Raw genomic sequence first — 18,279 nt, 5'->3', positions numbered from 1 at the left:
TTAAAAATTTATCAATCCAACTTAAAAATATTTTAAAACACGTACTATCTTATTACATTTTTTACTATTATTTTAGAATATCTATCGCTTAAAAATTTATTATTATCCTAAATGTGATTTTGATATATTTTTTTAATCTAAAATTACCTGTTTATAAGTATTTCTTATTTTTAGATTTATTTTTTATATTTATTACCTCAATTACTTATAATAATCTAGTATATGAAAAATGATTTTATAGATAAATCTAAAGAACACGTATTGAACCAAAAAAAGGGAGGAAATACATGTTATTTGTATATAAATAGATTAGTGAAAAAATGTACTAAGAGAGTAAGAGTCTTAAACTCTTTAAGTTACATTATCATTAATAGCCTTGTAATACTACAACATTATTGTACAATTCTTCATCACTAACACAATTTTATTGACTTCATCCGGTAGTTTTTCTTTTTCTTTTTTATAAATATACAAGTATCTAGGGTTGGAAGTGAGCCGAGCTGAATCGAGCTAGACCAAGCTCAAGCTTGGCTCACAAAAATTGAGTTTGGCTCACGGCTCAATTCATTAACAATCGAACCTATTTTTTAAGCTCAAACTCGACTCACCGAAAGCTCATGAGCTGGCTCAAATAATAGAAACAAAAATACATAATTTATAATTCTATATCAATAAATTATAACTTATATATTTTAAAAAATATTTAAAAAGATCAATTTTATATACTGTTATCTATCAATAAATTATAAATTTTTTATTTATGTCCTACATCAAAATTATATGTAAAAAATAAATTTTAAATTTTAAATAATTAAGATCATTAATATATAATTATATAGTACCATTTCATATGTATATATATAATATTTAAAATATAGATTAAATGCATATAGGATATGTGTATTAATAATTATATATATATAATCGATTCAGTTCACGAGCTAATGAGCTGAGCTTATTCAAGTTCAAACTCGGCTCATTTAATTTATGAGTTCAATTCCAAGCTCAAGCTTAACTCACTAGCTTATTAACTTAACTTATCGAACTATTAACGAGTTCAAACTAACTCATGAGTTGGTTTGACTCACTTCCAGCCCTATAAATACCCATGCTATGAAGTCAATCCTTTCTTAAATTCTGCAAAGAAAAGCAAACCAGCCAATTGGATAAGTATATGACATAAATGATGTTTATAATGATATCACGGTAGATTTTGAAGCTGGATTTGAGCTTCCCTTGTTGACCATGACCATTGAATAGGACCTGAGAATACCAATTAACCAATTAACCAACCATGGTACATCACAACCCTGCCAATTCCAAATTAACACAACCTCTGCTTAAAGAAAATGAAATGAACTTTAATTTCAGTACTAGTAGTAATTGCAAAGAGATAGGGGTCCCCATTAAGCAGATGGACTTGGACTCTTCTCTTATTTATTCATTACACCCTTCACAGGAAGAGAGAGAGAGATGTGTGAAACAATCAAACAAGTGACCGACAATTGATTTAAAAAAAAATAATAATAATAATAGGCTCCAACATCAAGAGGCACCTTAACTAGCAGCTTTATGTTTTTTAACCTTAACTGCTGTTCTGAGTTCACATACCAGAATCTGTCTATTATTTTACAATACAATAGCAGTATAGGACTCTGCCAAAGCCTTTACCATACCCATGGCTATGGTGGGTAGAAAGAAGTATGGTTTGGTTTTGATTGGCTTCACGTTTTGTACCACTACATGAGGTTAAGAGTAAGAAACACCAACCAAATTGCCCCCACCATACATCATTGCATTCCATAAGCCATTAGTTTTTTCAAGAGAATGGTGAATGCTGATGGAGCTTTCAATTAACAGTAATATCAGTAGCGGCAATTAGGTATAGCTAGGCTGTTGTCACTCTTACTCCTCACAAAGTAGGTGCTGCTAGCATGGCATGCCATAGCATCTTTCCAATTCCATTCACCAACATGGTGCAGCACATTTATTATAATATATTAAGAGATATAAGTAATAAGATAGTGACTGTGATTCAGGTAATCAGGTTCATATAGCTGTGTTATTACTAAAATACCAAATCCATCCATTCACAAACTTTAAAGTGTGGGGGCAAATTTGGTCATTAGCCTCTATCTATATCCCTCCTTTTCCGGATCACTACCACAAAATAATGGAGCAACTGCCAAAATGTCTTCCATCATTTTTTCTTCTTTACTTGATCCACTTCATCATGAAAAGAAGGCATATTGGTTTTTTATGAGGGTGGGAAAAGCAGGGGAAAAGGGTAAGCAGGTAAATGCACATTTTCCACATATAAATATAGAATATGATAGTGTGAAGTGAAAGGCATCTTTGTTAATCATTCATAAAGGCCACCACCATGAGAGTTTCAATTCACAGACCAAACAAAGCACTCATAATTCAAACCCTACAAAAGCCTAAAAATAAGGTTCTAACCAACTAACAACTGCTACAGAATAAGCAGAGAAAAACAGCATCATCCCATTTATTTTTGCCAATTTCATTTTACCTCATCATCCTTTTTTTTCTTTTAATTATTTCTTCCAGCCCCCTAATCTTTAATTTCTTCAAAATTTCTTTCTTTCTCTTTCTATCTATCTCTGTCTGACCCATTCCTCATGTCTTTCTCTCTCTACACAGAGGCCAACAACAACAAATGAGAGAAGAAACATGGAAACTCCACGCATCCACCTCTCTCCCATCAAAAACACAAACTTTCTCTCTCATCAATGGCCCAGCTGGACCAAAATTTATGTTTTGAAAAAAAAAAACATAAAAACAAATAAAGAAAGAGAGAAAGAATGAGAAAACAAAAGGAGAAAGGAAAAGAAAGAGAAGTTTAGATGTGTTCAAATGTCCTCCAACCAAACCCACCTTACACAATACAACATGGCTTTCTTTCTTTCTCACTCACACACTCAACTCTTTCTCTCTCATCAAACTATGTTCCCCGAATTGCCCTTCTGCAAGACCCCAAAAAAATCCCATCTTCATCACTGGTCTTCCAAAAGATCAATTTTTTTTTTCACCGAGTTATGTGGGCTTTTTGGGGTTCTTTGTCTTGGTCAGAGATTTTCACAGAGAAAACAGGGAAAGCGAGAACCTTCTTACCTGTTCCCACCCTCTTCTCTCTTGTGCCTCTTTCCCATCTTTCTCTTTCTTTTGCCCTCTTTTCTTCTTCTTCATCTTCTCTCTCCTTTTAATTTCTCTGTCCATCATCATCTTCATTATCACCCACCACCGCCCCTATCTTCTTTCTCTCTTTCTGCTTTTCATCTTTTGTTTGTAGCTGTATCTCGGTCTTCTCTTCCTTGATCTGATGAAGAAGATGAAAGGGGTTGTTGTACCTATGGAGTCTTCTCGTTATGATGTGTTTCAGGATCAGAGGACCAGGTTGAGGCACCAGAGTCTCTTGCAGGACTATGAGGACCTGCAAAAGGTGACATCTTTTCCTTTAACCTTTTCCAAAAATTGGAAATTTAAATTGTGGGTTTTCGTTAGATCTGGTGTTTCGTTTGGTATCCTTGTGTGGCCTTTGGTTAATTTAGCTTTAGGGTGGTTTTGTGTTGGGAATTTTAGGTTTTTGTTGGAGGGAACATTAAAAGGAACCGTCTATCTATCTATCTTTTGTTTTTATTTTGCTTGTTTGAATAATTTGTTTAGACTAAACCTGTTTTTCTGATTTGATGGGGTTATGTGTTTTTAACTTGATATATATATCTTAGTTTGGTTACCCCCTCCTTCAAATTCCTACAAAACCAAGATTTTTGGTATACTTAGTCTTTGATTCCCATATGCAAAAATTCAGAGTATTTTTGTAAACAGTGTAAAAATGTAAAAAAGTCTTATGTAGCAGTATGTTCTTGTGTCATTCCTTAAAGCTATTGGAACATGTTCATTTTCTTCCCCTTTGTTTGTTTTTCTTTTTGGGTTGGGGTGGTCCTTAAGCTTAATTTGCTTTCGTTTTGTTTGATCAAATACCATGTTTTTCTATATGGACTTTGAGCTTACATAATCTTGACCTTATTAATTGTTTACTGGTTTCCTCTTTTTGAAACTGAATTTGCTTAATTTTGTCAAAATAATTTAGATAGTTGTTGTGTTTGTTTTTCACCTTTTCTCATGCTAGTCTCTTTTTTAATTGCCCTACAAGATTTATTTTTCATAGAATAATCTTGAAAACTTTCTTATAAAATTATTCTCATACATATTATATTCTTAATATGTTCAGGACACAGAAGCTATGAAGAGGAAATTGGAGGCCACAAAACAGAAAAAATTGATACTATCAGCTGAAGTCCGGTAATGTGTTGTATTGCCTCTGAGTGGTAGTGGTTTTTCATTTCTTGCTGTTTTGTATATATACTCAGCAACAACACTCTTGCAATTGCAGCTTTTTGAGGAAACGTTACAAATACTTACTGAAGAACCCTTCACCAAAGCCTCAACAAAAGCAAGTAGTTTTGCAGACACAAAAGGTCAAAATGCAAGCTCCAGTTATCCCTAAGGGAAGGAATTACAATAGGAAGGAATCCACTTCGCGTCTCGCAAATGCTTCTCCGATGAACCCGAAAGAAAGGGTTTCCAACGGGGTTGAAGTCTCATTGCCAAAAACATGCCATGTGTTTGATTTGAACCAGAATGCTAGGACTTTAAGTAGAAAAGTTGCTTCTTTCCATGCTCCTGCAACTGCGCCGGTGCTTGACTTGAATCATAAAGATAGGATTCACAATGGGAAGGAAGCCTCAAAGAAAAATATGACTCCATTTTTCGACCTGAACCAAATTTCGGTAACTAATTTGCACATGCTTTGTTTAAGTTATAAGTCCCCTTCCATGTTTGATTCTTGCAGACTAATAGTTTCATCTTTTTTTCTCTCTCTCTTTTAATGATGTGCAGAGAGAAGAGGAGGAATTACAGGACAACAGTGAGCCCATGGTAATTGAAGAACCAAAGAGAAGTACGCAACGAGTTGTAGGCGACGAGCAGCAGAATGATATCATGCTTTCAGCCTGTAGAAACATTGGAGACGGATCGAACAGAACAGGGAAGAGGAAGATTTCATGGCAAGACCAGGTGGCATTAAGGGTTTGATCTTAAGAATAATAATGCTAGGCTGAATTCCTACCCTTTGGAATGTTTAGTCTTCCTTTATATGTAGCATATTTGGTTACATTCAACAAAAAAACATTTCTAGTTTTATGCTTCATTTTGTAAAGATAAAAGATAGCATACAGGATCATGTGTTAAAATATATATATATAATATTAGATGAAATGGAGAAGTTATTCTCAGAAATCATTCTTCAGTCTTCACATTGCAAATAGTCCAAGACTGGATTTGGAACCACTTGGTGTGTAAATGGTGTTTTTAAGCACTTAAATGTTAAAACTGATCCTTTGGGTAATTTTTAAAGTAATGGCAGTACTTACAAAGTAGAGTGTTACAGCAGATACATAATGGGGATTTTAAGCAATTACTAAACTTGAAAATAAACAATGTGAGAGATTGCCATCTCATTGTTTCTGTCCTTTCTAGTTCAGATAAGAAGTTATTTCTCAAATCAAATTCCACCCTAGTAACTGTCTTGGTCTCATTATGCTTAACAAGGGGCCTTACCTTAATTTGATGCAATAAAGGCTATGATGTTGGCGTTTAGGCACAATCATGAAGTTGCTTAGAAATCCCGGAATAGCATGGCTTGTTCACATGGCTGAGGCAGCATTTAGAACACTTTGGAATTTGTACATTGAACGTTTACTCTCTTGTACATTTAGATGCTAACGTCCAAATACAGCAGAGAGTGGAGTCCCTTGTTAACTCCAACTACCAAGTTTCAAGCCTCTTGATCAAGTTTGTAACAGTTAATTTCTACCTTTTTTACTTTCCGGAAGAAAATGAGCTTTTTTTTGGTGGTGTTCCAACTTGAAAGATAATTGCAAAAACAAGGAAAGAGTATTTTACTTAGTAGCAATACGTTAATGTCATGTACCGTTTCCCTGAACCAAATCATCTGTAGTGATCCAAGTTCCAATTACATTACCGAGTTAGTAAGAACTTAATAATATACAAAATGACATGGATACCATACAAGTAAACATTTGCAACTTCAAATTTTGCAGCACCTTGGATGTGGTTAGAGTTCCTGTCCCACTCTCTCCATTCATCACTGAACAAACTGTGAACTTTGGCTATTCTGTTGTTATCTTTGATCAAATTGACAGGAGCTTTTTGTGATGTCGGAAGATGCGGAACTCGAATGGTTTGCGCCAAGTTTCTTCATTTGGTTCAGGTGCTTTTTCCCTTTCAAGTGGTCTTCCATCACAGCTTCTGCCCAAACTCCAACCTGACACGTTTCACACCAAAATTTCGCGTGTATTTTCTTTAATGCATTTCTTCTCTCCGCTTGATCACCAATGGTGGTTGTTGTACCATTCTTATTCTTCAGAGGTTCTATATTTTGCCTGTTCTGCTCAGGCTGCTCCTCTTTTTTAGATTCTACTCTAGCTGTATCAACCATATTTAGATTCTTCACCTGCTGATCTGCTTCTGCGCTTGACCTTGATATTGTGGCAGCAATGGATGCAGTAAACTCATTAGACTTTCTTCTCTTTGACGACGCTGACATGTCGGTGCTCTTACTATTGTTCTGTTGTCTCAATGATGCTTCCTTGGCCTTGTGCTTCCTACCCTGAAGATGTGCACTAAAGACTCCCTGATTTGGAGCACTAACCTGACATAGCGCACAACTCCACACTTCCTTGGGTTTATGATGCTCATCAAGCCGGGGTATTACAGCTTTCTGCTTTCCGGAATGGAGAGCTGGGTTTGGCTTGCCCTGCAATGGGATAATCAAAAGTAACATGTTCATTCGTCAATTAAGAGCTTCATCACCAAATACATAGAACTAACCTTGAATAATCAGCACTCATGAGCTAGATTGTTTAGTTTTATCACCTCTTCAACTTGAGAAATTATAAGCACCAGCCATAACCATTTTTTAACATGTCAAACCCCCTTTTAACATAGACTTTCAACTTTTCACTTTTGCACCATAATTTAATTACTGGCATATTTTCCAGCTGACAAAAAATCTAGAAACCATTAATTGACTAGTTAGTCAACTAAGCCAGCACACTTATCCGAATACAATAAGGGTACATTTGGTTGGGGCTAAATTGATATGGAAGTTTCATGATGAACACAAGGTGTAATTTTATACATATATTTTATTCATGAAAATTTCCACCAAAACAAACAAACACACCATTGAAAACTTTATTCTTGACTTGAATAAGGAAGATATAAATGCAAGGAACCTTGTTCACATCAAACACAAAATGAAAAGTGAGATATAAGTATATAACAGAAGGGGTATTTAGTCCACACTTACCAGTATGATCACTTTATCCTTCTTGCTAGTCTCTTCAAGACAAGGCTCTATCTTCACAGGAGCCATTAGTTGCTGCAACTGTTGTGATTTTGGTGGGGCAAATGTACTATTAAAAGGGTTATTCAAACTCATTGCCACTCTCTCCTCAACCAAGGATCGACGCGGTGGCGGTGGCGGGGGCGGTGGTGGTGGTGGTGGCCGCAGCTGCACTGATTCACTCAGATTTCCTCTCTGCATTGGAAGAATTCCCAACAATGCTTCCAAGGCGAGCTCCCTCCTCACCTCAGCTTCAAGCTGAATCCTCCGTGCAACGCCGCTGGCAATCATTTCTCGCCGTATCTGCGCCTTCTCCAGTTCCCGCATGGAGTCTCCGGCAACCGCATTGGTCAGCGGCATTGAAACCATGTTTAGAAACTCACCTTAAATAGAAAACAGTTTCAAAAAAAAAAAGCAAACTTTTTTACGTTTCTAACGCGAAAAAGGAGCTTCCTTTAGAATCAACATGCTACCTAGAACGAGAATATAAACACAAATGCATAGAAAGGAGGCGTTATTGAATAAAGAAAAAGACTGAAACTTTACCTCGCAACAATCGGTCGGAGTAGACGGCAATGGCCGGAGAAGGAAGGGGAGGAGGGAAGGCCGTGTATAAGGACTGCGTCGGTGGCGGCGGCGGCGGCGTAACCCCAATAGCTCGGTGGTTGAAGTCCATGGAGGAGAATGAGTTGTGGGTTGAAGAAGCAGTTGAGTTTGGAAATCTGGATTTTAAGGAGGGTTAGGAAAATGTGATTGCTGATTTTGATTCTGATTCTGCATTGATTCAATTAGTGTTCTCATCATGACTCTAACTCTATCAGAATCGTATATATGAATCGAAAATCATGATGCTTCCAAGGTCCAAACTTTTTCCCTCTTTCACATGCTACTCTTTCATCTTCCCAATTACATAATTATTACCAAAATCATAACCGTTATTATTTATTGGACTAAATTGACAAGTACATCACTTTTTGAAATGATGCAAATCTTGTAATAATCCTATATTTAAAAAAAAAATCAATCATCGAATCAATTAAATATATGTTAATATATAAAATATAAATAAAAATATATAAAACAATATAAATATATAGTAGTTAATTTTAAAGAGATATTTTAGTAATTTAAATTTAAATTAAGTTGTATTTAAAATGATAAGTTTAATATTTAACAGATTAAAATACTCTTATAATTAATTCTTAAAAAAATAAAAAATCTTTTAGGTTTAATTTAAAAATATTAAAATAAGCTTATATGATTAATTAATAATGTTTGAATGTATGAGTTATTAGATATTTAGGGTTGATTTTAAAAGATTTATATTAAAATTGATTCAATTCAATTTAAATCATATAATGTGATATAATATTATTATTTTATTATCATCTTTAGAAATTTTTAGGTGAAAACTCAAGTATAATTAACTTTATGTGAAGTTGATAGTTGAGAGTGGTCAAATAATTTGACTGATTTGACTAAATTTTTATCCGACGGCTTTTAATTATCAACTTGACGTAGAATTGACTGCAATTGAGTTTTCACAAATTTTTTATTATAATTTATTCGATTTATAATATTACTCAAAGAATATTTTAGTCTTTTCAAATTAATTAAAATAATATTTTAATTGGTTAATATATGATATATTTTTAAATTTAATGAATATTTAGAGTAAAATTATAAATTAGTGAATTTAAATTTAATTTATTTACTTATTGATTATATAGCAATAAATGTTCAATTTTGTAATTTTAATTGATTACATGTTCAATTTTGATTGTTGCCAACTAAAAAGAATAATTGTTATCTTTAGAAGAGTAAAGTAACTTTTTAGGTGTAGATTTTAAAATATATGATTTTTTTATGAAGCAAACGAAATTTATTTAATCTTTAACGGTATTCAACCATTTTGGTGTATATTTTAAAATATATGATTTTATCTTTTTATATTCAAATTAAAAATTCTTAATATAATTCAACAACCTTTAACTTAAAAGAGTATTTTGGTTTGTTTAGAAACTAATCCTAAAAGATTGTGTTTTTTTTTATATATATATTGAAAAAAAGATCTTAGTCCGTTTGTAATATACTCAAAAAGATATTTTAATCTTTTTTCAGTTAATTAAAAAGATATTTTAGTATGAGAATTAATGTGTAATATATTTTTAATTTTAATTAATATTTAAAAAAATAAGAAAATATAAATTATTGGGTTTAAATATTATTTTTTTTTAATTTATTAATGATATAACAGTAACTGATGCTAACTAAAAGGAATATTTATTGCTCTTAATTATTTGGGATGTTGGAGAAATCAGCTTTTTTTAATATTAAATTAAATTAACAATTTTAATCCTTAGAGTTAAGACTACTCAATTCTTTCTCCTATATTATTTACGTGCTGAATCTTTAACAATATTTTATCTTATTTAATGAGATTTTAAATTTTAATAAGATATTAGTTTCCTATTTTAATGTAGATACCTGAGTCTATTTAAAGTTTAACCCTCAGTTTTTTTCCATAGAATCAAACCGTGTCAAGAAAAGAACAAAAAATACTACTCACACTTCAATGGCTTCTCTTTCTCTCTCAGTTCCCTATGCCATTCTTCCAAGCATTCAACAAACACACCTTATTGATGATGATGATGATCCTATAACTGTTGACCGAAGCATCTTCAATTTAGCAGAGAAGAAGCGTTATGAGTGGAAGAACATGTTGAAGGATCATGTTGGAGCATGGTGTATTGGTTCTTCTCATGGTTGGATTGGATTTTTGGATCAGAATGGAGTTCCATTCCTTCTAAATCCTTCTTCTTCTACTACCATTAACTTACCACCTCTTCCCCTTTCATTCTTGCACCCTCTCACATATTCTTACTTTGCTGAACACTTAAGGAAAACCTTCATAGTCAAAGCAATCTTGATGTGTTATTCCTCTTCTTCAAGCTACACTCTTGCTATCATATATGGTTGCAACTATAAGATTGCTTATTGCAACTCTACAACTTGGGTTGAACTCTCTAATGATAGACAATCTTATTGTGATATTGTGTTCAGCAACAACCATCTTTATGCCTTGACACAAGATGGTTCTATTGAAGTTTGGAATATTTCTGGGCCAATTCCTACAAGATGGATTTTTTTAACACCAACTATGGAGGTGAATTATGAAGAGGAGAGACCATATCTTGGAGATAACTTCTCAACAAATTTGTATTTGGTGGTATCTGGGGAAGATATCCTGCTGGTAAAAAGGTTTATTGGGAATTTTGTTAATGATGATGGGTTGGTAGTAGAAGAAGGAGATCTTTTATCCTCTGAAGATACACAACCATTGATTTGTCCTTATAGAACAAAATATTTTACTGTTTATAAGCTTGATATTGAAGACAAGAAGTGGAAAAAGATGAAATCTTTACATGATAAAATTCTGTTCTTGGGTGCTAATGAATCTGTATCAATGGATGCTAAAGCTTGTTTGGGGTGTGAAGCAAATTCAATCTACTTCACAGATGATAGATGGGAAGAGATGAATTTGGACTACATGTATGGTGGGCATGATTGGGGTGTTTTTAATCTTCAAGAGAAATATGTTAAGAGCCTCATGCAATGTGCAGATAGGATTGATCCTCCACCAATTTGGGTAGTTCCAGTTCCACAGGATTGTAATAACTTGCATGCATAAAATGTTCGATTATGCTATATGCCTATATCTGATATCCACCCTTATCTTTGTTATTCCATTGTAATTTAGGATTTGTCATTTAGAATGATATGGTTCTATTGTAATTAATTTTGTTTGTTTCTTCTCTGACAATTCAAAGAATCATGTTAAGAACTTAAGATTCACTAGCTTTTTTTTCAGTGCATATGACACATTACAGTATATTTTTTATTTTTTTTTTTCTGGGCAAAGTCTTCTATGGAGCTTTCAAGAAGAGTTCCATTAGATGGACTTGTCAAAATAATTTAAAACTGACCTATCTCAATTTTTTATATTCGCAATTTCACCCTCTAAATTTTCTTATTCTATTTACAAATTTAGCACCTAATTTTCCCTAATCAATTCCCACAAATCAAATCTGCAACACCGAATTCTACCTCACAAGTCACAGAAAATTTCAGCTCTTGGTATAAGAATAGTAAGAAAAATAATTTCTCCCAGTGTAAAACATCATGATAGGTCTAGGAGAGGAAAAAAAGAAAAAGTTACTTAAAAAAATTGAGAATTTTAAATTTCCCAAGATTATATCTGCTTGCAAATTTTCTCAACAGACTCTGATTCAAATGAGCTTGGAATCTTGGAATCTCAAATATCATTTCACCTTTCAACAAGCCAAATATTAAATTGGGAAAAATCAATAACACCTAACAAATTACTAAGACATTTTATTCAATCCCTATCCACAGAGTTCTAAAAAATTGTTGATCTGATCAGCACCTATAACCAACACCAGAATCACAAGATACTATCCCATTCAATTCCAAGAATCGTCCATGATGGACTTATGGTGGTGGAGGTGCTCTGTGGGAGTGCATGAATCGCCCTCACAGGTTGTTAATAAATTCCTTAAAATTTTGTTGCCAATAAGTGAATATAGGATAGTGAGATGGGGGAAATTCATAAATATTTTAGAGAGCTCCATCCAATGAAGTTCTCATAGAGAACTCTATCAAATACTTTGTCTTTTTTCTTTCCTCCTAGTAATCTATTCTGGTCCTTTTTGGTAGAAATCTGTGTATTATGTGTTACAAGTAATCACCTTTTCTTTTTTACTTCTAATTTGAAGAACATCATAGCAAACTGAATAACAGTGTCAAACATTATAACTTGAATAAAAAGCTTGTTCTCACATAAATGATATATAGATAAAAACAAATTTAGTGTAGTTCCATTTCAGATTGAGATGCAACACAAGGGTACATAAAGGGAACAAGGGGACACAACCCCACATTAATTGGTGCTAGTATTGTGCATAGAGAGGGCGCCTATACTCATCAAAGTACTGATCACGATCAACAAAGACAATGGCATAAAGTGCATAAATTATCCCAGGGATATACCCTAGAATAGTCAACAGCAAGCAGATGATGAATTCAACCTGCAAAAAATATGCATCCACTATCAATAAATCTACAAGGGAAACACACACAACCAATAGAGTAATGGTAGCATACAACTCCAGATTGATCAAATATTATACCAACTGAAAAAAAATTCCCATTTAACTGAAAAATAACTACTTTCAAGTAGCTAGATCAAAAAGAGATAAAAACAATGATACCCAGAAGAAAAAAAAAGAGAAATTTACTACAAAAACAGTGAAAATAAGTAAAAGGGTGTTATTATCTGATCCTAGAAGTCCAGATCCAAAGAGAAAAGATGTGGCGAGAGTGAGAAATGGAGACATACACTGCAGCAACCATGGCGGAAGCAAACACCGAGTGGAGGGAGCAAGATGGCGATCAAAATCTCGCAGCAAATTTCACATCGGGTTGGCATTTTCCTCTGACTCTGATAAGCTTCTCTTCTTCTTGGTTGAATGGATTGGGGTTTTGGAATGGAAACTGTTGGTTGTTATTTGATACTACTAAGTTTAAGTTATATCAACCAAGATCCAAGATGCCACGTGTTACACGTGGAGATTCATGGTTTGTTTATATTATTATTAAATTAAATGGAAAATGTCTACAAAGGCCTTCAAAGGCCAATGGAACTTTTGAAAGATTAGATTCGTACACGTCCAAATCCAAAATCTATATTTGGAGAATTTTAAAATTAATATAAAATATAAATTTAAGAATAAAGGGATAAATAAATCTCTCAATATTTGTATTTTTGATAGATTAGTCGCTCAAAAAAATATTAATAAATTTTTTTAGAATAATACATGTGAATACATTATTTTTAAATTAGTCTTTATAATTAAGAATTTAAAATAAAAAAATTTATTAATATATTTTTTAGAATTTAATCTACTCAAAATATAAATTTTTAAAGATTTATTTATTATTTTATTTTAAATTTAATTTTAATATATTGTTAATATAAAATAATTTTAAGTGTGTTCAATTACATAATATCACACCAATTAAAATAATTATTTTTTAATATTTATACGAAAAGGATGAGTCACAAGAATTTAACAATTTTAAAAGAACTAAATATTTAACTAAGAAGGAGTAATCATCTTAACCGCTAAGAAATGTTTAAGAAGTCTTATACGTTACCCATAGCATTTTTTAATTTATTTTAGAATTAATATAATTTATTATTTTTAACAAATAATTAATTAATAATATTTAAAAATATTAACTAAAATATAATATTAGATTGCTAATTAAAAATATTGGTGAATACAAATTAAAATTGCTAATTCTTAAATTTTTTTCTTATTTTAATGTCAAATAAAAAATAATTAATTAATTAAATTAGTCTAATAAAATCTAATTAAATATTTTAATTTTTAATAAATTTTTAAAAATTATTTATATCTAACATATTAGTTCTTCATTATTATAAAAAGAGATTCATTTTTATTTTATAATAACATTTTTTAAAATTTAATTCTCTTATAATAAAATTTATTAAAAATTTATTTACCTAACACACTAACAATTAATTAAAAATAGAAAAAATGACAAATAAGTTCCTAATCTTTTATTCCGCAAACATTTTTTTCTTCAAATATTAATTTCTTAAAAAATTGGACATCTAGGTCTCTATTAACTAGGGTCTGTTAAACTCAACAAAAAAATCTAACCTGGACTCCCATTGAATTGACCAGGCCGTTACGATGTTCTACGTAGAGGTAGAGTTTTTAAAACGGTACGTAGAGGTAAAGTTTTCAAAACAGGAACAAATTAGTCCCCCTCCTTCAAAACGACTTCGTTTGGTGAGTACCTCTTTCCTTAAGGATCATCTGGTCGATGAAGGGGTTGTTTGTTGGGATTTTTGTTCTTGTTCTTCTTTTTTTTGGGTCGAAGCTTGTTTTTCCTCCTCCAATGACGGATTTGGCACCAACACCACCACAGACGGTGGTCAAATTCACTCTTACTTTCAATTTTCGATGCCATTGGCACAACAATAAAATCAGAAGAACAATGGTCACTCCCGACAAATACTTCCTCGTCACCGATCTCCCTGTGAATCATCATCATCTAATTCCTAATTTGACTTATCATTCAGTTTTAGAATGTTGAAAAAAAGCACTTTCATAATCAAAGTCTTTAAGTCCCTCAAAACTTCCGATCTAAACCTCAAGTTTCAGAGCTTCTACACTCAAAACTACCCAAATTCTTCTTGTTTCTATGAATTCATGCCATAGTTATCAAAATTATGTAATTATTTCTTTTCTTTTTTTTACAGGTAAAGTTAGATGCTCAAGTAAAAATGTTCGTTTTGAAGTTGTTATTCTTGATGGTGGCATATGTTCATTTGCCTTCACCACTATCTCAACGTATCACCATCTTTCTTCTTCTTGGGATGGCGCTTGAGGGTATTCATTATTTAAATCTTTGAATTTAGAAAATTAAAAATTTGTAACAATAACAAGCAAGAACATAGGTGGGAGAATGGTTGTGAAAGTTGCAGCAATGTATAGTGGTGATAAGAAGGGACGAGTCTTTGGAAGGGAGAGGTACTATTTAAAATGGCGTTGTTTTAAAAGAAAGAAGACTAATTTGTCATGTTTTAAAAACTCTCTCTTTCTGTAAGATACTGTAATGACTATGTTAGTTTAATAAAAGTCAAGTTAAATTTTTTTGTTGAATTTAACGGATCTTATTTAATAAAAATTCGATTTTTTAAGAAGTTTAAGACTTAAATATATTTTTTAATCTTCAAAAATAAAATGTTCGCAAGACAAAAAATTAAAGACCTACTATATATTTTTTAATCTTTCCTTTATCCATTAGATAATATTTCCTTAATATTTTTAGTTAAAAAAATTCCTTTATCTTAATATAATGTGCTTCGAGTATAAATTTTATTTTTTTTATGCAATAAAAGATATATCTTTAAAAAAACAGTTATCCAAAAGAAAGGAACTGCCCCATAAACATCGCTTGTTATTTTTTATGTGGGAGAGAGAGAAGTGTATAACAAGAAGCTGTGAACAGAAGTGTGTTTCACATTGGTATGGGATGTACAAATCGAATGCACCGATTTGTTTGTTTTAATTTTTTTTCAAACAAACAATCACAAATCGGACGGTCTGATTTGTGAATTCGAAAAAAAAAATTTTTAATGTTGAAATCGGACCGTCCGATTTTTATTTTAAAAAATAAAAAAAACAAAAAATACAAAACGGACCCTCCGATTTGTAATTTATTTTTTTCTCCAAACAAATCGGACCCTCCGATTTGTAATTTATTTTTCTCTTCAAACAAATCGGACCGTCCGATTTAAATAAAACACCATATAAAAAAAACACCCAATCTTCCAATAATAATGTATTACACATATATTTAAACAATATAAAAAAAAATTAGCCCATAAACATAGATATCTGGAAGAGAAAGACAGAGAGAGAGACAATGGAAGCCGACGCAGAAGAACAAAGCAGCGAGTCAGGAGGACCAGACTGGGCCGAGTTGACTCACGAGTGCCTCACCAACATCTTCTCCCGACTCACCATCCAGGACCGATGGCGAGGCACCATGCTTGTCTGCAAGTCATGGCTCCGCGCCTTCAAGGACCCTTCTCTTCACACCATCTTCAACCTCGACCCCCAATTCGACCCTCCCCCGAGCTTCCCATCTGGTGGGCCCCTGATTTCGAGCGTAAGATCGATTCCATGCTTTCTTCCGTCGTCCGATGGAGCCATGGATCTCTCACCGAGATCCGCGTTCGTCACTGCTCCGATCGCTCTCTCGCTTTGGTCGCCGAAAGGTGCGAACTTGCCTCTCAATTTGGATTCCCATTTCCTTCAATTGTTTTTCGTTTGGAGAGTCATGGATAATGGTAACCGTATGCATACTTCTGTTTTCTCGTTATTTTGTATTTGGAGGTTCAAATTTTCGTGCTTTTAATTGTTTCATGTGGATTTATGATTTGATTGTTGGAAACTTGAAATTGGGCATGCTGTAATTTACTATTTTCAATAGTTTCTTATATGGTGGTTTCAAGTTTCTAGTTCAACATGTGAAGCCTTACCTTGGTTCTTGCTGCTTGCCTGCTTTGAATATGATTGAACTGCGTTTCAGTTGCCCAAATCTTGAGGTGTTGTCGATCAGGAGCTGCCCTCATGTTACTGATGACTCTATCTCTAGAATAGCTTTGAGGTGTCCAAAGCTTAGGGAGCTTGATGTCAGCTACTGTTATGAAATATCCCATGTTTCATTGGCGTTGGTTGGAAAAAATTGCCCCAATCTTAAGGTTCTCAAGAGGAATCTCATGAATTGGCTTGATCCCTCTCAGCACATTGGGATCGTTCCGAATGAGTATCTAAATGCTTGTCCACAAGATGGAGAATCAGAAGCTGCCGCCATTGCGAATTCTATGCCTCATCTAGAGTCTCTGGAGATTAGGTTCTCTAAATTATCAGCTAAAGGCCTTAGTTTGATATGTGAAAGGTGTTCAAACCTTGAGTTCTTGGATTTGTCTGGGTGCGCTAACTTAACCAGTCGAGACATTGTGAATGCAACGCCCAATTTGGCACACCTAAAAGAGATTAAAAAGCCAAATTTCTATATTCCCAGGTCTGTCTTTCACACTGAAAGGTATGGGCATTGGAGATTGTATGATGAGAGGTTCCAAACAGATGTTTTCCGAATCTGAGCATCGAAGAAGATCAGTACAAAAGGTTAACTTTTTTAGTCAATCTTATTTCTGTTGATCTATGGTTGGTTCCAGTGGAATTTCTGCAGTTATTATCATATGTTTCTTGTAGGAATTATGATCTGTGTCTATTTAATTCCTATTATTGGTTGTATTGTATCCCGCCGTAATGTGCTTTCTTTAATGTATTATATAGAAGAACATTGTCTGAAATTGATATAATATATTACCAAATAATGTTGTTCTTGTTTATACTAATTTTTTTTCACATATTCAACTTTCATCTTCATAGAATGAGTTTTCTAATTTCTCTCTCACAAGTTAACTTCGCTCACAATATAATACACTAGCTAACAGCAGGAACACATTGTATGACTTAACTGGAATTAAGTGGGGGCTTAAATCCTAAGTAATGGTACCAATGTAATGGAGAATAAGTTTAGGGTCTCAGAAGAAACGAGTAATGAGGAATAATCCCAAAATGACATAATTGAGTGCAGCCATGAAAAAGGATGGAGGTTTGATTGAACAGCTTGCACTTCTCCGGCCACTGCGTGGCTGATTTGTGGTCTTTGGCACCGTAGAAGTATAACCTCCTGCCTTTCCGAACCGCGAAGAACTTGTTTCTTGGACAGCATGCTGTACTGGTGATGTTCTTTGAATGCCTAGTTTGCTTGATTCGATGATCATAGCTGTGTCTGCATCAGATGTGCTCCCATACTTGAGGATGTTGAGGAAAATAAAGACAAATAAAAGTAGTGGTTTGCTCATATTTGAACTTGATTGAAGGTAATAAATCACTAATAATAATCTCTGTTAAGTAGGCAAATTTAAGTTGCATTGTTGATGTAGGGTGCACTTGGATTTATAGGGACCAAGCGATACTGCTTAGGAAAAGGTTCTCAAGTGGCTGTTTCTGAACTTTAGGAATGAGATTCCTAATTAAACAAACCATTCCTGGGAATAGTAGTGAACTCTGCAACATGAGATGACAACTTATTCTTTTAGCACGGCACGGTTTGGTGGCAAAAAAAGTAAA

At 33.2% G+C, this 18,279-nt stretch overlaps 4 protein-coding genes and 1 pseudogene across 4 annotated transcripts; 3 read left to right on the top strand and 2 right to left on the bottom strand.

Moving 5' to 3' along the window:
* Positions 1-1,591: 1,591 nt before the first annotated feature.
* LOC112700008 (uncharacterized) lies at positions 1,592-5,322 on the top strand. The gene is made up of 4 exons (XM_025751749.3): positions 1,592-3,463; positions 4,256-4,326; positions 4,418-4,814; positions 4,924-5,322. Exons 1-4 carry the CDS (start codon positions 3,344-3,346, stop codon positions 5,116-5,118), a joined length of 783 nt encoding a protein of 260 aa, XP_025607534.1. The 5' UTR covers positions 1,592-3,343; the 3' UTR covers positions 5,119-5,322.
* Positions 5,323-5,960: 638 nt separating this feature from the next.
* LOC112699991 (uncharacterized) lies at positions 5,961-8,365 on the bottom strand. The gene is made up of 3 exons (XM_025751748.3): positions 8,000-8,365; positions 7,418-7,836; positions 5,961-6,862 (listed from the first exon to the last, which is right to left on the bottom strand). The coding sequence occupies exons 1-3, from the start codon at positions 8,127-8,129 to the stop codon at positions 6,227-6,229; spliced, it is 1,185 nt and encodes a 394-aa protein (XP_025607533.1). The 5' UTR covers positions 8,130-8,365; the 3' UTR covers positions 5,961-6,226.
* A 1,663-nt stretch (positions 8,366-10,028) lies between these two features.
* On the top strand, positions 10,029-11,144 carry LOC112752371 (putative F-box protein At2g04810). The gene has a single exon (XM_025801543.1). It carries the CDS (start codon positions 10,029-10,031, stop codon positions 11,142-11,144), a length of 1,116 nt encoding a protein of 371 aa, XP_025657328.1.
* Positions 11,145-12,268: 1,124 nt separating this feature from the next.
* Positions 12,269-13,051, bottom strand: LOC112699975 (UPF0057 membrane protein At4g30660). The gene is made up of 2 exons (XM_025751747.3): positions 12,873-13,051; positions 12,269-12,561 (listed from the first exon to the last, which is right to left on the bottom strand). Exons 1-2 carry the CDS (start codon positions 12,960-12,962, stop codon positions 12,424-12,426), a joined length of 228 nt encoding a protein of 75 aa, XP_025607532.1. The 5' UTR covers positions 12,963-13,051; the 3' UTR covers positions 12,269-12,423.
* A 2,898-nt stretch (positions 13,052-15,949) lies between these two features.
* Positions 15,950-17,492, top strand: LOC112699959 (F-box protein SKIP1-like; annotated as a pseudogene).
* The last annotated feature ends 787 nt before the right edge of the window (positions 17,493-18,279 follow it).

Source organism: Arachis hypogaea, chromosome 1, assembly GCF_003086295.3.
Source record: "Arachis hypogaea cultivar Tifrunner chromosome 1, arahy.Tifrunner.gnm2.J5K5, whole genome shotgun sequence".
NCBI lineage: Eukaryota > Viridiplantae > Streptophyta > Magnoliopsida > Fabales > Fabaceae > Arachis > Arachis hypogaea.
This window is presented reverse-complemented; position numbering and strand designations above follow the sequence as displayed.